This window comes from Leptopilina boulardi, unplaced genomic scaffold, assembly GCF_019393585.1.
Source record: "Leptopilina boulardi isolate dan_hultmark-lab unplaced genomic scaffold, ZJU_Lbou_2.1 LbouV2_123, whole genome shotgun sequence".
Lineage (NCBI taxonomy): Eukaryota > Metazoa > Arthropoda > Insecta > Hymenoptera > Figitidae > Leptopilina > Leptopilina boulardi.
This window is the reverse complement of record NW_026137667.1, coordinates 4,624,812-4,648,352: the sequence shown is the minus strand read 5'-3', so window position 1 is coordinate 4,648,352 and position 23,541 is coordinate 4,624,812. Positions and strand designations below refer to the sequence as shown.

At 29.2% G+C, this 23,541-nt stretch overlaps 1 protein-coding gene across 2 annotated transcripts; it reads right to left on the bottom strand.

Annotated features, from left to right (window-relative positions):
- Window positions 1-1,304: 1,304 nt before the first annotated feature.
- Window positions 1,305-22,325, bottom strand: LOC127288774 (myc proto-oncogene protein). 2 transcript variants are annotated; one of them, XM_051316416.1, is made up of 4 exons: window positions 21,885-22,325; window positions 17,340-18,092; window positions 7,100-7,126; window positions 1,305-4,883 (listed from the first exon to the last, which is right to left on the bottom strand). In XM_051316416.1, the coding sequence occupies exons 2-4, from the start codon at window positions 18,085-18,087 to the stop codon at window positions 4,204-4,206; spliced, it is 1,455 nt and encodes a 484-aa protein (XP_051172373.1). In that variant the 5' UTR covers window positions 18,088-18,092; window positions 21,885-22,325; the 3' UTR covers window positions 1,305-4,203. The 2 variants fall into 2 exon arrangements, with proteins under 2 accessions (XP_051172373.1, XP_051172382.1); XM_051316425.1 differs by lacking the exon at window positions 7,100-7,126 and having other exon boundaries at window positions 21,885-22,324.
- Between the last annotated feature and the right edge of the window lie 1,216 nt (window positions 22,326-23,541).

The window sequence follows — 23,541 nt, the reverse complement described above, 5'->3', positions numbered from 1 at the left end:
TTTTATGCGATAGTGTATTATAAAAATTCGGCGTAAAATCTCATCATGATTTAAAAAGAAAAAAAAAATCACCTGATTCAGGTTTTAATTTCTTTTTTTTTCTCTCAAAAATAGGCGTTTGTCATTCAAGTAACAATCGCAATGTTTAAAAATATTTACAAAAAATCACGTTTCATCGTTTTTTTTTTCTTTTTTTTTTTGAAACAAGGTTTTCAAGAGATCATTAATATTCCTTTTTTTTATATTAACAATGAATCATTGATCTCTGGAGATTACCTCAAGTCATTGATCTCTGATTATAAAATTGGAGGAGAAAATCTTTTTTGGCTTTTACAAAAAAAAAAAAAAAAAAAAAAAAAAAAAAAAAAAACAGAAAAGAAGTTTGAATTTTGCTCAAATTTTTTTTTTTATTTCCAAATATCACAAATAATCTTCTTTTTCATAAATTATATCTCATATTATATTTTGAAAATAAATTTTTTTTTTCTTTTATTTTTCTCGATAAAAAACGTCCTCATTTTCATTTTACAATAAGAAAAATATTAAAATATTTTTTTTTTTAAAGTTTCACAGTAAAATAACAATTTCATTTTAAAAATAATAATGATAAACAAAAATTGAAAATGAAGACGTTTTACTTTCTCCAATTTATTTATTTTTTTAATTTCTCTCTCTATGCATATATATATATATAAAGTGTAGAAAAATATGGCAGGCCAATAGTTTCAACAAAGATTGAAAAAAAATATACTAAATTGTCATGAAATTATTTGATAATTAATCGCATGAAAATAGAGAGAAAAAAAAATTAAATCTCAATTATAAAATTTCTTTGAATAAATATATATATATATATATATATAGATATATATATATTATAATGTGAAAATGACAAAGTGTATATGTATATATATAAAAAAAAAAAATTACAAAATAAGGGAATGTAAATTTTGATTATGACTTTGGTATATTTTTCTTTTATATATAAGAAACATGTTCCTCAAAATTCCGGTAAGAATAATTGAAGAAGAAAAAAGAGGGGGGCAAGGGGGGGGGGGTCGGAAATGTTAAAAGATATGAAACGGTCATATTATTAATCTTGTTTCCCGGGTATAAGAATTTTTTTTTTTTCATTATGATAGCGCCTTTCGTTGTTGAATTACTAGCGTTTCTACAATCTTCATTGGCTAAACCAACGTGTACTAAACTGTATAAAATATAATATCTATATATGAAGCACTTCAGTTACTGTTCAGGTCTTAGGCTTTTGTCAGTTGAATCTTAGTTTTTAAAATTTATATCTATTTTTTTATTAATTTTTTTTTTTATTTTTTTTTTTTTTTTTTTTTTTTTTTTTTGAAAAATTGTGTACGCGAAAAATTTTCACACTCACTTTTTTCCCACTGCAAACATTCATTATTACTTTCATTCGCACTTGTGTTCTCCATAAATTTTTATCGCCTGTGTGTGTGTGTGTATTGTTTTTTTGTAAATGTATATAAAAACTGGAAAAATATTTATTTTAGTAAAATAATTATTATCAATTTTGACAAATCAAATAAATATTTCATAAATTTTTAGTTTTGATATAAAAGAGAGAGAAAAAAAAAATTTTATCAAATGGAAAAATTTATTGGATTTAAAGAAAAATTTATTATAAAAGTTTGCAAAAAAAAATATTTAATTTGACGAAGAAAAATTTTTGTTCATATATATATATATATATATATATTATCTAATTTGTTAAGTAATTATTTGACTGATAAAAATATTTTCCCAGTGTTAATTGATTAATATTTATCTGTGACTATACATTCTCTATTTCAACTTTTGCATTTACTGAAAAAAAAAAATTGTTTAAAAATTGAATACTGTTATCTATAAATATAATGAACACATTTTTTCTCTCTCACTCACTCTCTCGATTTATTCCATAACTTTCTCCTCTTTCCTCGTTTTTTTTTTTTATTTCTCCCTTTCTCGCACAGCACTTGCGATCACCTTAGAATTATTTTTATTATGTGTGTATATATATATATGTATATATATACGTTGGTAATAATCCGATTTGATAAATTACCTAAAGTCGATACGCGCATTTCTTTCTAATTAAAGTTCGTTTTTTTTCGAAAATATTTTTAAAAAAATAAAAAAAAAAGAAAAAAAAACCTTATAAGTGACAATAATGTAAAAAAGTCGTATGTAAGAAACATCAATGCAATGGTATAATTAACTAAAATAATAACAATAATAATAATAATATTAGCATTCAATATTTGATCAGTAATTACTTACTGATTAGCGAATGTAATAGATATACATATATATTTTTTATATATGTAGAAAACTTATGTACAAGTACGTGTATCAAACTATAGATATATATATACAATATACACGTAAAAAAAACGTATCCAAAAGCCACGAAAGAATATCGAAATTTCAAATTATAAAAAAAACTTTTTATATATCAATCGATATTCTTACGTATCAATTTGTTTTTCTAATCACTAGACAAGGGATTTAAAAATGAATGACGATATATATATATTTTTTTTTTAACATTACTTAAAAAATCTTTCAAAAAAAAAAAAAATTTTTACCAGAGCAAACGTATAAAAAATGTATCTACCAAAAAAAAAAAAAAAAAAAAAAAAAATTATTCAAAACGAGAAAATCGCTTTTTTTTTATTAAACTAATCAAACTTTGGTCCAGCCTACTGTAAAAAAAAGAAATCACTCACCGATCTCCAAGTCCAGTGAACAATAATTGTTTTTTTTCACTTTCTTTGAAAAAAAAAATATATATGAAACTAAAAACACAAATGGATAAATGTGATGGCGTTGAAAGACCAAAATTAAGTTATTTTATATATAAAAAAAAAAAAAAAAAAAAAAAAAATAGAAAAAAAATAGAGAAAAACAAACAAAATGCTCATTATTAATATATATATATATATATATATAATAGTTGACCTATCTATCTGACTCACGCGTTACTGTGTTTAACATTTCTCTGTGCGTTATTTCTTTCCTCTTTCTAATAATGTGCAAATCGCACAGCGATTGCTCCATACAAACAAACGAAAAAAAAAAGAAATTCAAAAATTCTTTCCTTATTAGAAATGTAAACACATTTTTTTTTTCTTCATCATCATCATCATCATCATCATTTCATTAAATACAAAATAATTCATTATCTATTTTGTACCTATCTACTTATATGATATATCAAGACAAAAAAATTTGTCGACAACTTCGCGAAAGTTGTTTTTATTTCTATATACAAAGTGTATATCTCTTTTATTAGGCCCCGAACTACAAAAAAAAAATAATAACCTCGTCATAGAGGATTATTATAAAGCAATAATTCCCCTCTCTGTCCAAATAATCAGAAAAATATGTATACTTCTCAGGACAAAAGAGAGAGAGAGAGAGAGAGAGTTTAGCAAAGATAATAGGAAGCAATCTTCATTTTATTTATTTTTATTTCATTTTTCCATTTCCAGTACGAATTTTTTCACAATTGACCAAAAAAAAAATCAAGATTTACGATTTTGAATATTGACAAAAAAAAAACAAACAAACAAACTATGATTTTGTGAGTAATTGACAAATTTTTATAGAAATGAAAAATGTTTATAATTAAAAAAAATTCGCAATATCAAATTCGAAAATATTGTCAATATTCAAAATCGTCTCTTAAATTAAAAAAAAAAAATCAATTTTATTACTCAAAAATCATTAGACAAATCAATATTCAAAATATGTACTCTTTTTTTATCATAATTTCTTAAATTCATTATGTTGAATCAAAATATTAATATTAAATATTATAAAAAAAATTTCAATTCGTACTGAAAAAAAAAAGAAACAAAATCAACGCGACAGTTTCTCCTCACTACAGAGATCTAATATCATAAAGATCAGGAGTCAATATAAATGAGAAGGAAAAAAAAAAAAAATTCTTTTATCAACTGTATGTAATGCCTCTGTGGTCCAGCCACTTTTTTCGAGGTCTGTGGAAAAAAAAAATGAATCCTGTACAAAAAAAAAAAAAAAAAAAAAATTCGGATTCAGAGCGCCGAAACATCTGAACCACAGCCGTATTAAATGCTATATATAACACTAACAAGAAAAAAAAAAAAGAAGGAAAAAAAAAAAAATTATGAAATGAATCCCTATGTATATTTTTCAAGACATTCAACGTGCGACACGACACTCTCTTCGCAATTGAGAGACCCTGGCTAATAGCCTCTCTTGTTCTAATCGTAATTCATGGATCTCAAGATCCTGCTTATAAAGCATATCACAGTAGGAAGCTGCCTGTCTCAATATTGAAACTTTGGGAGCTTTTTCATTGCGTTCAACACCTGGTACCATTAGTCTCAAATCTTCAAATGCTTTTCTCAGATCTATCCGCCTTTGTCGTTCCATATTATTGTGCAAACTTCTTTTTTCAGTGTCTGGCTCTGAATCTGATGAACTTCTTGATGGTGGAATACATTTTATTCCATTCGTTGGCGCTAATGGAATATCATCAATATCACTATATTTGTTGCGTTTTTGATGTTGTGACAACGACAACGACGACGACGACGACGATGATGATGACAATGATGGCGATGTTGTTGCTGTTTTACTACTGCGTTTTGAACGTTTTGTCTCTGCCGGTGGTGTTATTGGCGTTGATGTTGGTGCACCACGTTTTCGTGCATTTGCTGCTAATGGCGGTCGACCACGTGGCCTTGTTGGCTTTTCTTTTAAAACAGTTTTTACCACTGATGTTTGAAATTTCGATTCAACTTCTATACTTGGCATTGTGGGTAAAACGACCGTTTGTCTACAGGGCTTCTCATAGGACACCACGTCAATTTCTTCCTCTGTAACAAAAAAAAAAAAAATTGTCTTGTACTTTCTTTAATTTTCAATTTTATATAGAAAAAAAAAAAAAATTTTCAATCAAAAATTAATAAAAAAAATTTCTTCAAAAATCGTTTATCATAAACTTATTTCAGTATAATTTTTTTTTATTGTTCATGAGCCAAAAGTTTTGAACGTTCAAATGAACAAAATTTTTTTTGGAACTTCTTTAAGTACGAATTTTATTACAAAATATTGTTTAAATACCTAAAAAAAATTTATTAATTTAATAATTATTTAATTCACTGTTTTATTTTACATTGACATAATAATTTTTAAATTGAAAAAAATATTTCATTCATTTGAACGTTCAGAACTTTTGGCTTTTTTTTTCATCAAAAAAACGTTGCAAACATTTTTTTTTTCGATAAAATTAGAAAATAAAAATTACAACACTAAGAAAAAAAAGAAAACTAAATAAATTAAAATTTATCTTCTCAAAAAAAAAAAAAAAGAAAATGATGAAATAGTGAAAAAATATTTTTTTCTTCAATTCTAGACTTATCACAAATTTTCCAAGGCTGGAAAACAATTTTCCTTATCCCATATTTGGTTATATACTACTCTTATATTAATACTTCAAAACTCAAGGTTTTAGATAAACGATTTTTTTTTTTTTTTTTTTTTTAAATCACTAAAGCAATAATCTGTAATTTTAGTTTCTTGTTATCATGATAAATTATTCGATATTAATCGCCAAATGTTTAAAAGGCCATTGGCCTCAAAATTTATAATTAATATTTAAAAATTTCAATAAATTTAAAAAACCTGTAACCTCTGAACAGGTGTTGTTTCGATTAATTCTTCAAAAAAAAAAATTAAAAATAAAATTCTTTTCAAAGAAAAAAAATTCCATATATGAGGAAGCCTGATAAATGTTTAATGTGTGACAACATATTATTTAATCAGCTGAACTTCCCTTTATCTAGTTTTTTCATTAAAAAGAAAAAAAAATTAGTTTAATAAAATTTTTTTTTTTTCTAAAAGAAATCAACTATTATACTAAAATTTGAAAAACTTTATTTTTAATAGAAAATTCTTTTCTTTGAATAAATTTTTTTTGTTTTTGCAATTTGGTGTTAAAAAAAAAAATTATTTTAATAATTGTTAACAAATAATTGAAAGGTGTATATATATGCAGATTTTGATGGTGACTAACGCGTCAAGATATCGGAGTCATTTTAAATGCTCGTATCCAATTTAGTGCGACGCGTGACGCATAAATCCATGCACATCCACTGGGAAAGTAAAAATATGCGTGACCTTGAAAGTCCGTATGGCTCTTTAAGCCACGTGTCTACGCACAAGAGTTTCTCGTGTTATATGATATTGTGGGCGTTTCCGTAAATTAAACATGTGTGAGAATTACACACAAATTTATATAATGTACTATAATACGAAAAATCGGTCATTGGACTTGAGAGAAAGATAGAAATAGTCGCAATTCGCATCCCTTTAAAATATTGCAAAAAATTACATAATCCATATGTATTGATGACAAAATTATTATAATTTTATCAATTTCCCAAAATTAAGGAAAACATTAATCAATAATGTCGATAAGAAATTATTATCAAAAATAAAAATTTTCTAGAACAAAAATTATAATTATATATATATATATATATATAAAATTTATAATTTATAAATATTTTTTTATTTTTATTTATATATATATATATTTATATATCTGCATTGTGATAACCGCATCATGTTAAATTGTCATTTTTCAAACTAGTTTATTTCAAAGACTTCATTACAAATCATTTATGAATGACTTAATCGTTTACAGTTTCGTTTAACAAATATAATGAATGATTTAACGAAAGAAGAAATTATCAACCACGTTATATGAATGACATTGATAAAGGTTGAAAAAGAAATAATTTTTTCAAAATTTATCATCATTTAAAATATTTCAAATTTTTTATTTCTTTTCACATTTTGTGAAAAAATGTTTTTTCGGAAAAAAACTTCTGTTTTTTAGATTTAATTATTATGAACAAAAAAAAAAAAGTGTCATGTACATACTAACTACTGTAATTTAATAATCTATTCATGCTCACTAACCCAAAAATCTTTAATAATTTAAAAATCAATAAAAATTTTTCTATTAAAAAAATAAACCATGAAATAATTTTTTTTTTTTTTTTTTCTTTGTTTCTTTCGAACTTACCGGTTTCTGAACTAAACCCAGTTGAGCCTATAAACAAAAATAAAAATAATAATTATAAAAAATTTTATTTGAGAAAATTGTCCGTAAATTCTAAATTATACAAATTTTTTTTTTTTTTTATTTATAAACGCAGTTTTATTATATTTAGACTATTATTTATGATCTACTGTTTTATATCAGAAACTTAAGAATTTGTTTATAATCCCTAAAAACTAGAACTGTTTATATATATATATTTTTTTTTCTCGAAGCCCTTAAAACGGAAACGGAAGAAATTTAACTGTTTCTTTATATACAATGAGGAAGGAATTTTACAGAGGGTTTTGCATATACATATATATATATATATATATATACACGTGCAGCATGTCAGTCTAATTTATATAATAAATGATCTTTCTAAAAATAATTTTCCCTTTCATTATATTCAAATCTCATATTTCACAAAAAAAAAAAATATCTTCTTTTCGATAACTGTTTCTTTTATTGCAAAGTTTTTCATATATAAATGACCAAACTATAAAAAAAAGAAACTAATGCTTCCGTTACAATTTTATTTTTTTATCACCTCATGAGATAATTCAACAGCAGGAAGCAAGATTCAAATAATTTATATAAGATCTATTTTTATATCACATTAAAAAAAAATTTTTTATATAAATTTTGTTATCAAATTAAAAAAGAATTTATTTTTTTTATGAAACACTTGTCTATAGAAGCGACACATGGACAATTGTGGAAAGTTTATTTATCAAGAGAGAGAGAGAGAGAGAGAGAGAGAGAGAGAGAGAGAGAAAGAAGGGCTAAGATGACTTACAGGGAGAGAAAAAAAATGGTGGGAAAACGAAATGACAAAATCGTATATATATATATATAGTGGGGTCAATGTCGATTTCAAGCAGCACGTGCAGACTCGTAAGCATGACCTTGAAGGTCAGTTCGATGACTTTTATCTCTCTCTCTCTCTCTCTCTCTCTCTCTCTCTCTCTCTCTCTCTCTCTCTCTCTCTCTCTCTCTCTCTCTCTCTCTCTCTCTCTCTCTCTCTCTCTCTCTCTCCCCCTCTCTCCCTCTCTCTCCCTCCCTCCCTCCCTCTCTCTCTCTCTCTCTCTCTCTCTCTCTCTCTCTCTCTCTCTCTCTCTCTCTCTCTCTCTCTCTCTCTCTCACTTTTTCTCTCAATTCCTCCCTCTAAACGCAAAAAAAAGTGCGTCGCTACGGATCGAACGAGGGTTTCTTCCCCGTTTGGTTTTTAGGGGCGTCGCGACGCCCTTCGTCCACAATGATATCGAACGCCTTCAACACAACCCAACACCGCAATTCTTGCCACCTTTCAAATTTTTTTTACACATTTTTTATCCGAAAAAAACGAGCATGATTTAAAATTAATCATTCATAAATTAAAAAAAAAAACTCATGTCTTATAAATTAAATCTGTAATTTAAAAATTAATCCCAAAAAGACTTCTTCTTTTGTTTAAAACGAAGCTTAGTTGTTTTTTTTTTTTTTTTTTTTGGAGGTATAGACGATAAGTTGCTATCAAGACGGGTACACGGAAAAGATAAAAAAAAGTAATTTTTACTATACTTTCAGAGTAAAATGGGAAATGTCCGAAGTTTCTTAGCATCTCTGGCAACTTTTACTCCAAAAATAGTCAAATTTATTCCAGAAATAGTAAAAATTACTAAGGCAACAGTAAAAACTAGAGAAATATTGAATTTTACTATTTTTGGAGTAAAAGTTGTCAGAAATGCACAGAAACTTCGAACAGAAGTTTTTTACTTCTCGTTTTACTCTGAAAGTAGTAAAAATTACTTTTTCTTTTTTTCCGTGTAGCAAAAATGGTTCATATATATGTGACGCTCCACGAGAGAAGGGACCTATCTCCAAAATAATATTAGGCTTAGTTTTCATGTACGGTGCATGGAAAACTGAGCCTAATGTTATTTCGAGGATAGGTCCCTTCTCTCGTGGAGCGTCACAATTATGGTTTATGAATTTTTAAAATCAGAAATTATAGAGAGAAAAATATATATTTTTGGGTGTGATTTTATTTAAAGAAAGATATAGACTAATCAACTTTTTTCGATTATATAGACTTCTGTCGGAAAGGATTTTGAAATGGGATATATATATATATACAAGTGATTGTATAAACCGAGTTTCTAACTTCGGTATAAACCGCAAGTACTCAATCAACTGAATCGAAATGAGGAAAACTATTTCCGATAGGAAATCTCACTTTTCAGTATATATAAATAAAGTTGTAACATACAATTTTAAATTACTAAATAATACAATAATTGCTTGAAAATAATTTTCAATTTATTTAAATAAAAAGAAATCATTACTTGTCCTCTAAATTTTTTTTTTCTAGAAATAAGGTTAATTAAATGTCACGTATCACAATGAGAAAGAGAGAAAACTAAATCTATATAAAAGGAAAAGTGGGAGATGCGTTTTAGTTTGAGTCATAGAAACATGTCTCTTCCTGGTTTGCTCATTTCTCCATAGATATATACATATATATATATATATATATATATATACAGTAAATTCTATATAAAGCCCACACGGTTTCATACAACACGTCCTCCCTCGTTGTCTCAGAAACCCAATCCAGTTACGAAAGTGGTACCTCTCTACCTACATATAAACTTTTCTCCGTCGAGAATATTGCACACTAATACAAGAAAAAAAAAACACCCACGTATAGCGCGCAAAAACCACCTCAACACCTACACACCATTCAGGTGCATTCAACTGCGACATCGCGATACTTTCCTTCATTGAAACACACAGCAGCAGCAGTAACAGCAGTTGAGAGATGGGATATCTATAAGTAGGAAATTGACTCAGAGAGAAAATGCCACTTGGTCAGAGATCGAAATAGAGTGTTAGTTAGAGAAGAAATGTAATAAGAATGAAAAAAAAGACAAACCAAATTCAAAGTGTGACGATGATATAGAGAAGTCAAAAAGAAGAAAATAAACATCCATAGACATGAAAAGAGAAAGGACTCGGATCTAATTTTAAACTCATTTTTAAAAATTCGACGCTTTTTCCAAAAGAAAAAAAAAAAAAGATAACTGAACCGTACCAAATGAGAGAACCAAATGAGGCGAGAAATTGCTGCAAAATGAAAAAAACAATTACTATTTTTGCAATTTTATAATCTGATTTTTGGACTCGTAATTAACGTGAAAGAAAAAACCGCCCCCCCTAAATTCACGATCAACATTCCAAAACAAGGTTTTGTGAGTCTAAACGGTTTGAAATTCTGATTCCTAGATCAAACCTTCATTCGTTGAACTGTCAATGTTTTTCCCAATGGACTTTCTCATTTATCATCCCAACAAAAATTGTTTCGGCAAATTTTATGTGAATTCTATCTCATCATATATTTTGCAACATTACATACCAGAAATAATCACAGATTTGAAAAAAAAAATTTAATTTTTTTTTATCTAACAATTTTTATTTTTTCCGCGGAATTTATCTATATACTATATGTTTCTCTTTCTCCCACGCGTGCAAAGTTAATGAATGAACTTATATATATATATATATATATATATATATATATGAATGAATTGCGTCATCACGTTCGGGGATGCGGTTTCAAGTACAGTCCCAGCGTTAAAATCGAAATCACATCATTATATATAGTTAATGACTTCCTGTATTTTAAAAGAAACGATTTAACGCATGGCACGCGCTTCCAATTTTTCGAATTTTTGATTATAACTCACTAATATACTTCAAACTATTTGCACTTTAGTCTCCTTTTTCATTATTGCAATAGAAAACACACTAACAAGAATAAATTGCACAACCGCGAGGAAAAAAAAAATTCTTGCACAATTTAAACGCGACATCGTCCTCGATTTCCCTTCGATAATGATAAGTGTTCCACTTGTTTAAAAGAAAATATCTGATCAGTTCTTGGTGAATTTTTATCTTTTCATTTTCTTCGATTATATAACATTTTTAAACTCTAAATTATACACGGAAAAAAAAGAAAAAGTAATTTTTACTACTTTCGGACTAAAACGGGAAACTGTTCGAAGTTTCTGCGCATCTCTGACAACTTTTACTACGAAAATAGTAAAAATTACTATACGGAAACAGTAAAAACTATACAGAAGTAGTGAATTTTACTATTTTTAGACTAAAAGTTGCCAGAGATGAGCAGAAACTTCGAACAGTTTCCGTTTTACTTTGAAAATAGTAAGAATTACTTTTTCTTTTTTTCCGTGATATAGTATTTGTAAAGAAAAGATAAGTAACAAGTATACTACCCTCTCTTAAAACATCTGCAATTTACGATTTGGTTTCCAAAATTTTTACATTGGCATCAGTTTCTTTTTTTTTAGGCATACCATCGCGTATACGAATACAAAATTCCAGAAACGTAGAGAAGCGCAAACACAAATGTAAACGTACTTGCATATTTTTGAATGTATGAAATTTGCATTAAGAAACGGAACCTAAAAGGTGCGGTTCAAAAAGGAATATATAACCATGATCGAGAGACACTCATTCAAGACTTGTTATTATATATATATATACATTTGAGAATTCCCCGAGTACACGGAATCAATTAGTAACTCCCTTCTTCTTTTTTTTTCCATTAAGCTTCAGAGCCCCATCGCCTACATGCGTATCTAATAATATATATGTGTACACGCAACAAATAAAAAATTTTCTTTATGCTGATTCCACAAATTAAGACGCGTGTGTTTTTACGCTTATACACTATAGCGGTAAAATACAAAAGAATTACTATTCTTTTGTTCATAAAACACGCTAAGCGAAAAATGCATTTGTGGAATCACCATTAGAGCACGTGTTTATTATAGCTATGGTACAAACATTTATGAAACACATAAAAAAATAGGCTTAAAAACAATTTCCTAAAAGGAATAAGTAAAAAATATTAATCCTTAGCAGAACACTATCTCTTTAAATCTGAATCAGTCATATTTTACTGATTAGCAGTAGAAATCTACTAATTGCCATAGCGAGAATTGAGCAACTGACAATTAGTAGAAATTTACTGATTCAATTAGTAAAATATCAATTACTGATTGAATCAGTAATATAAATATATGGCGGCGGCCACAAAATCTACTGATTTAATAGTTAATTTTAAAGGTTATGTTATATACAAATTACTGATTTACATAAGTTATTTTCTATATTGCTTGCATATTCACTAATTATATTAGTAAATTTCAAAAAATAACTGAAACTTCAGTTAAAATGAAAAATACTGATTGAATTAGTAAAATTTCTACTGATTCAGATTTATAGAGTATTATATATTTATTTTACACTCGTCAGTTTTTGGTACAATCAAAACATATTTCATGAAATAGAAAATACAGTGCTTTGTAGTACCCAAAATTGACGGCAGAGCGCGTGCAAAATGTGTTCAGCTATAGAAAAGTTTAATCTCTCTTTCAAGCGTTTTATTTAAAAATCATTAACATTCATGAAAATTCTTTAATTCGCGCAAGATAAAAATATTCTCAGAATAATCGAAAATATAAATTTCCCCCTTTATGGTTTTAAAAAAAACAGGTTTTTCTAGTTAAAAAAAAAAAAAGGCAGACGTAACATATATATCTAACAATCAATTCGCGGTTGTATTTGCCGGTTCGACCAGTTTCAAGGAATTCTAGCTAGTCATGCCGCTTTACTTAGAATATCTTTTTTTTTTCTTTTTTTTTCCATTACCTATCTTTGCGCAATTATGCGGCGCTTGGAAATTATCGGGTCTTCTGCTTCAAATGTCGGCGCCAGTCTAGCGCAGGCGTATCAATGTAAATATAAGAGGCTTCTATTATAGAATTGTCTCACTTCGATATATATATATATACATATTCTTATCTTTCACATATACACAAGACTATAAAAATGGGGTAAAATAAAAGTGTTTTCTAACACACTGTTTACGACTACTGGTAATATCGGACGCATATCCGGTCACAATTCCAGTTTTTCATATTCTATTTTTATCGATATATTTTTATTTGAAAATATACGAAATTTTTACTATAGTAGAATTATATAGTATATTAAATTCGTCAATAGATTATATGGCGTGAGGCGAAAAAAAGAGGCTGTCGAGGAGAAAAAACCTTGAAAGAATTGGGTATATCGTAGTAGGGGGTCCGCAGTTGGGTTCGTTCGCTCCTGATTGCCCCCCCCCCTCTCTCTCACTCTTTCTACTACTTGAGGCAGCGACGAGCCGCGATAGCAAAAAGGGCTAACCGCATTCCGCTGACCATTTAAACAAGCACGTCGGGTCCCACGCTTGACCGCAAGCCGGCCGGCCGCGCCGTGTACCGATGACGTCATTCGCTCTGCATAACCTTCGAGTTCCCGCGCTTTCCGCTCAATCGATCTATCACGCATGCGTCGTTCAAATATACCGCCGGACAAATTTTTTTTAGCACAAAAATAAAATTACTTTTATAATTTCTTTTTATAAATATATAATTTTTTATATTAATTCTATAATTGTCTCTCAATTTTTTAAATGACAAATAAATATTGACAGAGCGCAACAGGAGCGTGAGAGGAATCAAATTATAGTGATTTTGCCGACTATACTACCGAACTATAGAACAAAATCGTGACAAGGAGAGATATATCGAATTACATGGTCCTACTATATATTCGATCATCATCGTTTGAGGTCGAAATTGAATTGATGCGCGCGTATACATCTTTTGCGCAAAGACCGGTTCTTTGTAAATGGCAAATTCTTAAATATCGCGAGATCGTGCATTCAATGGGAAAAGAACAAAAGAGAACTAAATGTGACACCTCGCGTTGCAAGGGAGAAGAAAAAAGAAATTCACAATTCAATGATTTTGACGTTTTCCTTTTTTTTTCATGCAAAATGACTCGACACAGTTTTGTCCTTATTTTTGTTAAAATCGATTTTAATTTCTAATTTCTACATATAGAAGGAAAAAATTACTTTGCTTTAGCATAAAAATGCAAAAAAAAAAAACTTGAGGATAAACAATCTCAAGGAAAATCTATGGACTAAAATTTATCACTTTTGTATATATATATATATATATACAGAAAACATAAGATATATATTTCTAGAAACTTATCGCTTTGAAGAACATAAGTAATTATTCACAATCGTTTACGCAGAGAAACTTATAAATGATTTTTCCAATTATCGCAATAACCTATCCAGATTTAAACGTTTGGAATTTAAAAAAATTAACCGAAGTTTCAAAAAGGAAGAAAAGATGTTACATAAGTTTTAAAAAAAATCTTCCATTAAAACCATAATCAAAAGTTCACGACACTTTTATCAATTATAAAAAAAAAAAAAGAAGAGATGAGAGAAATAAAAACGGATGCACAAAATCTTTTTTTATATGACCTTTCAGACTTGAGATGAGACATTAAAATGGTAACAAAAGACCTTTAGTCCCCAATTGATTAGGCAAGGATTTATATTGTTGGTATATACTCTCTCAAGAGAGTGATGCGAAGGTCGTCGTCACGTGAAACATATTCAACATTTTATAATCACTGTAATTTTCCCCCGACATGAAGAAAATCGTATCTTAACCTTATGTACATATACAGTACATATATATACCAATGCTAAAATTACACCCCGTTATGACTAACTTGAAAAAAAATCACTATGCAAAAAACGCAGAAATACATTGTTAGCAGTGATAAACATTCTTTGAATAATTTGTTAATATTCAGAATTTATTATTGTTTTGCTTTTGAAATTCTATTGAAATATATTCCAAAAAACATTTTTTTCCTTAACTTTTTATTATACATTGAAAAAATCTAGTTAGATATATTTAACATTATTTTATAGTTAAGTTAACCAGAATTCTAGTTGTATTAACTAGAGTTCTCGTTAAAATAACTAGAATTCTGCTTATTCTAACTAGAATTCTGGTAGTTGGAATAACCAGAATTCTGCTTATTCTAACTGAAATCTGGTACTTGGAACAACCAGAATTCTGGTTAATCCAACTAAAATTCTGGTTAGAATAAGCAGAATTCTGGTTATTCCAACCAAAATTCTGCTTATTCTAACTAGAATTCTGGTAGTTGGAATAACCAGAATTATGCTTATTCTAACTAGAATTTTGGTTGGATTAACCAGACTTCTGCTTATTCTAACTAGAATTTTGGTAGTTGGAATAACCAGAATTCTGCTTATTCTAACTAGAATTCTGGTACTTGGAACAACCAGAATTCTGGTTAATCCAACCAAAATTCTGATTAGAATAAGCAGAATTCTGGTTATTCCAACCAAAATTCTGCTTATTCTAACTAGAATTCTGGTAGTTGGAATAACCAGAATTCTGCTTATTCTAACTAGAATTCTGGTAGTTAGAATAACCAAAATTCTGCTTATTCTAACTAGAATTCTGGTAGTTAGAATAACCAAAATTCTGCTTATTCTAACTAAAATTTTTTTTCCAGTGTATGAACTTTAAAAATTTATATCAAATAATACTTCTAGCATAATAATTTTAAGAACTTATTCAAAATTTTCATAATTATTTGAAAAATGATAAGAAATTAATAATAGAGAGAAATTTTTCTGGATTATATTCAAAGTCATTTAAACGGGTGCAATGCACCACGCCTAGGTTGGAAAGAATGTTTTCACATCCGTGATAGTGTGTGTGTGTGTGTGTATTGCAAGTACATAGTTGTTATATATGAGTCACGTGTTTTAAGTGCTAGTAATGTTACCCAGAGTTTAGAGTTGCGACTTGTCAGTTATGTGTGTGTGTGTTTGTGATAACCAAACATGTGTTGTCGACGACGGCACATTACGTAGTGTGACACGTCGTCGTCGGTGCTGGCGTCTCGATGTCACCATGTGGTGCAACACACATTTTCAGGTGAAGTTGTGTGTTTAACATTTTGCGCAACGTGGCGCCACCATTGGTGTTGCCTCTCTTAATATATATTGTGGGAGTAACATGCGTGCAATGATATAGATAGATACTGGGCCAGGATGAACTTAGCAATTCTCAGAAAGAACGAGATACCATTTCTGTAATTTCTATTTAAAACCCTCAGATCGCAAATTTGGTCAATTTAATATTTTTTTTTTTCAACTATTCAATTTAATTTTTCGCATGTTTTTTTTTTTGGTTGAAGGAATATCACCCACATAATATATATAAGAGAAGTTCATTTATTTCCTGACAAGGAGACTTGATATTTCATGTGGGTAGACAGATGGATTTGTTTCAGAATACAACATAAATCAATTCGTTATTTTCTGCAATGGTCTTTTGTATATAATATATATCCCACGCTAATCCTTTGATTAACAGAAATTTTGAATTTACTATTTAGAATCAAAAGAATCTCATATATGCAAATAATAGAAAAAGATTAGACATAGCTTCCTGTTCAAGTAAAAAGACCCGATAAATTACATCCTTATTTGTCTGTCTCTCTCTCCCCATTTAGTAATTTAAGTATAAGTGTCCAGGTCTTCGAACTGACTTCTCGACAATCGGTATACTAAATAGAGAGAGAGAGAGATTAGTAAAACCACCATATGCGGGCACCCAAATTTATTGAGTATTATTTCCTCGTGAATTAATATAAGCCGAATTCAAATTATTGTCCCATATGTCAACCGGATGGGAACAAATTTTGCATTTTTAAATGCTTCATTATTAAAACATTGTAAAGTTCTTGAAATGTTTGAATTTCTTTAAAAATTGAATCAAATATTATTTCCATTAATTTTAAATTGTATTTGACATTTTTTCAGGTATATATATATATGTATAGCAAAAGAAACATTCCAAATTGTGACCTTGGTATAGACACAAAAAGATTACACGTGGTGGTTCTATAACCCATATGTTTCTCACCAAGGTTTTAATATGATGTCATAAATAATATTCCCGTATTACATATATATATATAGGCGCCAAAAAGACAAACAATAATTCTTCCACAATAAACCAATTATAATTTTAAACATTTTTAATTGAGATAAAAGAAAACCACGAACGAAAAGAAAGAAATAAAAGATAAAAATAGATTAGAATTTTCCACTCTAGAAATCTGATGATTCTAACGAAAATACAATTCTACTAAATGGAATGTAGGTTCATTTTTGTAAAATTAGCAAAACAAAGAAACAAAAATTAAGATCATCTGTTGAAAATATATAATAATTGACAAATTTTTTAAGACTTACCGGATTCGGAAGGTGTTTGAACCCCAAGATGTTCGAGCCTTTGGGTAACTGCAGGTTGATTAAGATGATAGCAGTGATCGCTGAGTGTATGCCTGATGTCAGGTTCCTCCTTAATGATGTTCTCATTTTTAATTGGTTTCCTTGGTGTTCTCACTTGTTGACCAGTGACAACGCTCACAGGTGCAGCTTTAACAACAGCATCGGGAAAACATTCCGAAAGTTTTTCATTGATGCTAATCTGATCGTGTCTAAAAATTGGTGGTTCATAATCTGATTCTGCATCAGAATCAGTACTTTGTGGTGTTTCAGGTCTCGTTGAATCTCCATCACTTTCTAAACTTTTTGTTCGACAAAATGACTGTTGTTGTTGTTGTTGTTGTTGACTTTGTTGTTGATGATGTAAATGAGGTGATGTCTCATTTTTTGGTATCAAGAGACTTCGACCAGCGGGTACTGCTTTTTTATGCATTTTTGGATTCTTTTTCGTTGCCATTGTACTATTGTGTTCTTTACTGATACAAAGACCAGCCCACATACAATCATGATGTCTAATTTCTGATGAACTTAAACAATCAGCACCAAAAAATGGAAAATCATCAAATGGATTTGGACTTTCACTGTATTTTTGATAATCTTGAGTAAGATCGAGATCGAATTTCTTCCAAACATCATCCGATACTACTGTTGTTGCACTATCCAAATGCAAATCAAATGCACTAAAACCATCTGCTGACCATACTACTTGCATTTTGTCTGCAAAAAAAAAAATTGTTTTCAATATACATAATTATAGACAAAAAAAAAGGGGGGGTTAAAACTAATTCTTGTCTTAATTATTTGATTTTTTTCTTGCTTATTCGAGTGTCGATTTCTTCGCCGCGGGAGAAGATTTATTTCTCCTTTCAACTACATATAAGTGAAATCAGCGCTTATGGTCGAATTGATCAAGGATCCGTTTTTTTTTACAGTCGGCAAAAAAAAAACGTACCTAAAAATTCCCCGACACTTTGGCAGTTAATAAATTTTGTAAATCAGATGGTTCAGAAAAAAAAAATTAGTTTTAAATGTCGAGGGGAGACTTTCTTTTTATTTAATTGGCTTTAGAAAAAAACTTTATCATTAATCAAAACATAAGTTTATTATAAATATTTTAACTTTTATTTCTACTACGATAATTTTTTTTTATCTAAAGCAGACAACAAAGATCACATATATTATAATGAATCATCATAAGTCATAACCGGTATTAAATATCACATATATACAAAAAAAAAATATCGGTTTAGAAAAGGAGAAAACATTTCTCGCCCTGAAAATCTAGATTGACAACATAATGTTGTTAATGTGTCGATATCGTGTGTCAAGAGCAATTCTACTGTAATACTTTTATCTTCGTTAATATATATATATATATATTTACGTGTAAACGATCGATGGACGAAAGAGGACAAAACAAGGTAATTAGCTGATTATAGGAGCACTATCTATTTTACATATTTAACAATATTCCATTTTGTATTACCGCGTCTTTATAATATTGTTTCTATATTTATTTACGTCATTTGACATACATGAAATTCAATTTCAAGGTAACTAAAATTCTCACAGCAGCTGTGCATATATAGACAAATTTTCCCTCTCTTTTTTTAACGTTTGCAATAAATATAGTTCTAAACAGATTTTTTATTTCATTAATTTTTCACTAAAAAAAAAAAGAAAAAAAAATAATCAATTAAAAATCAAATCAAATATTAAAATCTATTTTGATGATTTGCGAAATCGAAACAAGCATTTTAATTGCTTTTTCTCACGAATCGTTCAAAAGCCCATTTCAATTAACGTGCAACACACTCACACACACAAATATATAAAAGAAGAGATCGCGAGGACCAAGATTCTTATCCAAACTCGGCAACTCAGCAAAAGAGAGAAAGAGAGGCAAAAAAAAATTTCCAAAAGAAAAAGGAGAGAAGGAAATCTAAAGAAGGGGGGTTGAAAGAAGCTTTGTGAGTCATTCGTCCGCAAAAAACTTATGGTTGAAGAAAAACAATGACATATCCTTTTTTTCTCTCTCCCTTATTCATATTTCTCTTTTCCACACGAAGGGAAGGGGGGATCACCTTTTGGCAACAGAAAAAAAACACATCTTTTTTAAAAACAAAGAAATTAAGAATTTTTTTTCAAAAGTATAATTCTTTTTATAAATTAAAAAAAGTTTTCGTTAAAATGCACTTGAACTTGTCAATTCTATTATTTATGAGTGTGAGGTCGTCAACAATGAATTTATTTTTTCTCTCTCTCTTTTGTCATTTTGATTTTCCTCCCGCTAAAACGATGAATCATGAGAAGAAATTATGTAAAAGAACGACGGAAGAAGAAGAAGAAGAAGAAGAAGAGGGAATAAAAATGACGAGATTATCACTAAAGCTCACGGTAGAGCTCTAAAGGCGCCAATTATTCATTCACCCCCCGAGAAATCAGCGTCCTTCACAAATTAACCGAAGAGCACGGCATATACAGTGTTGCAATTCATGTTTTCTTTCTACTTGTTTATCTTTACGAGCAAAGCGGGTCACGATCTCTTATACAATACACGGTGGTAATGAAATCAGTCACGGTTTTACTACCACTATATACACACACGTGGACTAGGAATGTATATTTCTAAAAATTTAATAGCAAGCGCACTTATCAATATTTTTCTTTTTTTTACATTTATAGTTTATTGTTATAATTATTATATCTTCCCAAGTATTATATTATTTTCTTATCTGCAAATATATATATATATACATTCTAAAATCCTTGAGAAATTTTCTCTGCATGTTAGATTTACAATGTATAGAGAAGAAAAAGAAAAAAAAAAAAGCCCGGCAAATTCAAACACATCTGCTTGCAGAGTAGATAATCCTGTCAGCACATTGCCCGTAAATAACGATCATCATAAATAATATTGGTCATACTGGAAATAATCTAAATAAATGAAACGGGAATCTCCTGAGTTATCTTGTTATCTAAATGATATGCCAGCAACATTTACAGACACACCTTCCATTAATAAACCTTATCACGATAACCTAAACTAAAAATTTTGCCCGGGAATATAAAAAAAAAAATTTTCAGCCCGATTAAAGAGAAAATGTCGATATATTTGTAGTTTTCGATATTTAAAGAATCTTGAAAATAAAAAAATTTTAGTGCATATTTTTGCGATATATTGATCTCTCTTTTCCACTCACTTCTTTCTTTTTCTCCTGCCCACGCGACGAAGTGTATATATAAAACCGGTCCAAAGATTAGAAGTTCCTGGACTTTCGCCGACAATTAATATATACACAAGCTGAGTTTCAACTCTTTATCGTCAATCGAAAAAATTTCCTAAAGGACGACAGCAGCTGATAGACGAAATGCCACCATACCCAGTGAAAACGACTAAGAAAAGCTTCATATATAAAATAAAGCAATTGAATTTAGAAAGTTGGATGCTGATAAGAACCCTTCAATTTCTTTTATTTGTAATATATTGAACTAGATTTTCATAAACTTTCAGGATCGAATATTAAAAAAAGTTCTTTATTTAATTTTTAACAATTTTATTTTAATTCCCTTTTTTTTGGGACAAAAATTATCGTAATGAAACGTCAGGAGAGAAAGAAACGCCCACAATTACTATTATACTTTATTACCACTTGTCGAATATTAATTCAAATATTATTAAAACATCTAAAAACCGGTAGATTTTATTTTAATTTGCAGCAAATAATAAAAGATAATTTCCTGTAATTAGTTTTTGTTATCCAGTAGAAAGTTGACAAGCTATTTTATTTATGATTACAGTAGATAGAACCGTAAAATTAAGAAAAGGTGTATATAATAATCTGACGTGTTTACTTTCGGATATCTCAATATATGGAAGGTGGTAATTTGAAAATATTTCAATCAAATAAACTTGTTGAAAAATTTTTGAAAACATTTCCAAAAATTTCACCACATTAATTCAGTAACAAAAATTAATGATTAAAAAAAAAACATAAAAAATAATGGCAGAGATTTAAAAAAAAGAAGATGCAAAAGATCTCTTTCCAAGAAGCAGTTAAGACACGATTTGCTTAGCATGTTAACCTTAATCTTGCAAACCTGTCGAAAGCCTCGAGCACTGCAGTTAAGATCGAAATTCCTAAAATGACGGTTAACAGAAAGATAGAGAAATCACAAAACCGCGAAGAACGAATGTAATGTCGCGCCATAAAAAAAAACTAATTCCCCTCCCCCCTCACTTTTTGATTATTAAACCGCGACAATTGCAACAATATTCATGACAAGCGTCACAATTGATTTGAAACTAATGGAATATTATTATTCGCAAAAAAAATCAAGAGAAAAATTTTTATTGATCTACTTTTTTTATAGTGCATATATAGAATCACCGCGGCAACAATATGCCGGCCGGCGTCTCCGCCAACCGTCGAAAATCTCAAGACGCGCCACCATTTTCAATAGCCGGTTTAATTCAAGAATGAGTAACTGTCAACTCGTTATACTAACCTTGTTTGATGTCTTGAAATAATCCAAATTCAAAAATCACAGTTGCACTTTATCGCTGCACGTTTTATAATTAAATTTAAATGTAAAGCAACCGGCCTTCCGGCTGCTAAGAAAAAAAAAAAATCCCCGAGAATCTCTCCCGGCGCGTTTCTTATGGAGAATGCGCGACTTATATAAATACGGTGAAAAAAAAAAATAACCACCTTTATTCAAAAAGTCTCAGACACGATTAATGTTTCTCGAACAGGGAAAATTTCGAAATCGTTGATAACCTTTTTTGTTTAAAACACACGAAAAGATACTACTACGGTAAAAATTCACGATACTGAAGCTGTTCATTCTCAGCGAGAGGGAAAGGCTCAAAGGAATATACCGTGGCGACCAACAAGTAGCCCTGTCTATGCTTTAGGCCCGATTAAAGGCAACTAACTGCTCGAGCGAGAGTCGCTTCCATCTTCCAGACCCTTAGCCCCCACTCCCGCTACCCCCCGACGCCAGGACCGTCTTTCAATGGCGCCACTTCTTGCTCAATTCACATGAGTACATTGGACTGTCATATCAACAATCGTATCATACATTATTGTAAAGTACCTGTCTTTTTTTTCTATACATCAACTTGCTAACATTATCTTTTACCAATAATAGACTAATCATTGCTAAGTGTCGGCTTACGACTTATTCATTGAAATTCATACCGCTTTTAAATGGAAAATTTTATAGCACTCTTTTAAAACTGGATCATTCTATAAAAATAACCTAAATTTGTTTTATGTAAATAGTTTCGAGACATATTTATGTGTTTGATATATCTTGACGTCAGTTTATACGTTTTTATATATCAAAAGATTGTTATAATATACGTCATTTTTTTTCAAATAATTTTTCTAGCTAAGGTTATTTCGTTACAATTAGTTTTTTAAAATGCACTATTATTAATAGAATAATAATGTTTAGGTTTAAATTGTTTATGAGAAAATAGAAACTTACCAAATTTGCAATCTTTCGAATTGTTTCGATAAATTTACAAAAGTGAGAAGTAGTTTTTTTTTATCATATCAAAGATTCCCATTTATAGTGATTCGAAACAGGTATACTAATTGAGGTACTACAATAAGTGCAATAGTAACTCCAGTTTGTACTAGGATGCCCGCGCATTGTTTTTCCAACTGTAGCCACAAAGAATAAATGCTGAAAATATTTTTTTTCAAACTGCGCAAATGTTGCCTGTTGAAGAGTTTACTGCTCACTAAAGTGGTGGGAGAAATACAACCTATATTTATAGACGTTGACACTAAGAGCGCCCAGCCAATCAGCGTCTAACTGTAAGTGCCCCGTCCAATCAGCGCACGGTAGACTACTGCATACAGAACTCGTGGTATAAAATAAAATTTCCCCACAGCGCAAGCTCAGTTCCATCTTGGATGTTTTGAAGGCAACATCTGTGTCGCTTCGAAAAATTTTTTGAATAATTTTTTTATTCAGCAATCAATGATTTCCTCCACTTTTTAGCAGTAGATGAGGAGAATTTAAGGACAAAAGAAAAAAGAAGTCCATTTAATCATCAAGAAGTTTGAAGATACAGGTATAAAATATGAATAATTTGCAATTATATATTGATGAATAATTATTTGTTAAATAGAGTAGGTTATGTTATTTT

Excerpts from the sequence above, each read along its gene's own strand:
- LOC127288774 (XM_051316416.1), bottom strand. The coding sequence starts at position 18,087 with ATGCAAGTAGTATGGTCAGCAGATGGTTTTAGTGCATTTGATTTGCAT. Across the intron at positions 7,127-17,339 it reads TCAAACACCTTCCGAATCCG|GCTCAACTGGGTTTAGTTCA; the intron begins GTAAGTCTTAAA and ends TTTTGTTTATAG. Across the intron at positions 4,884-7,099 it reads TGGGTTTAGTTCAGAAACCG|AGGAAGAAATTGACGTGGTG; the intron begins GTAAGTTCGAAA and ends TTTTTGTTACAG.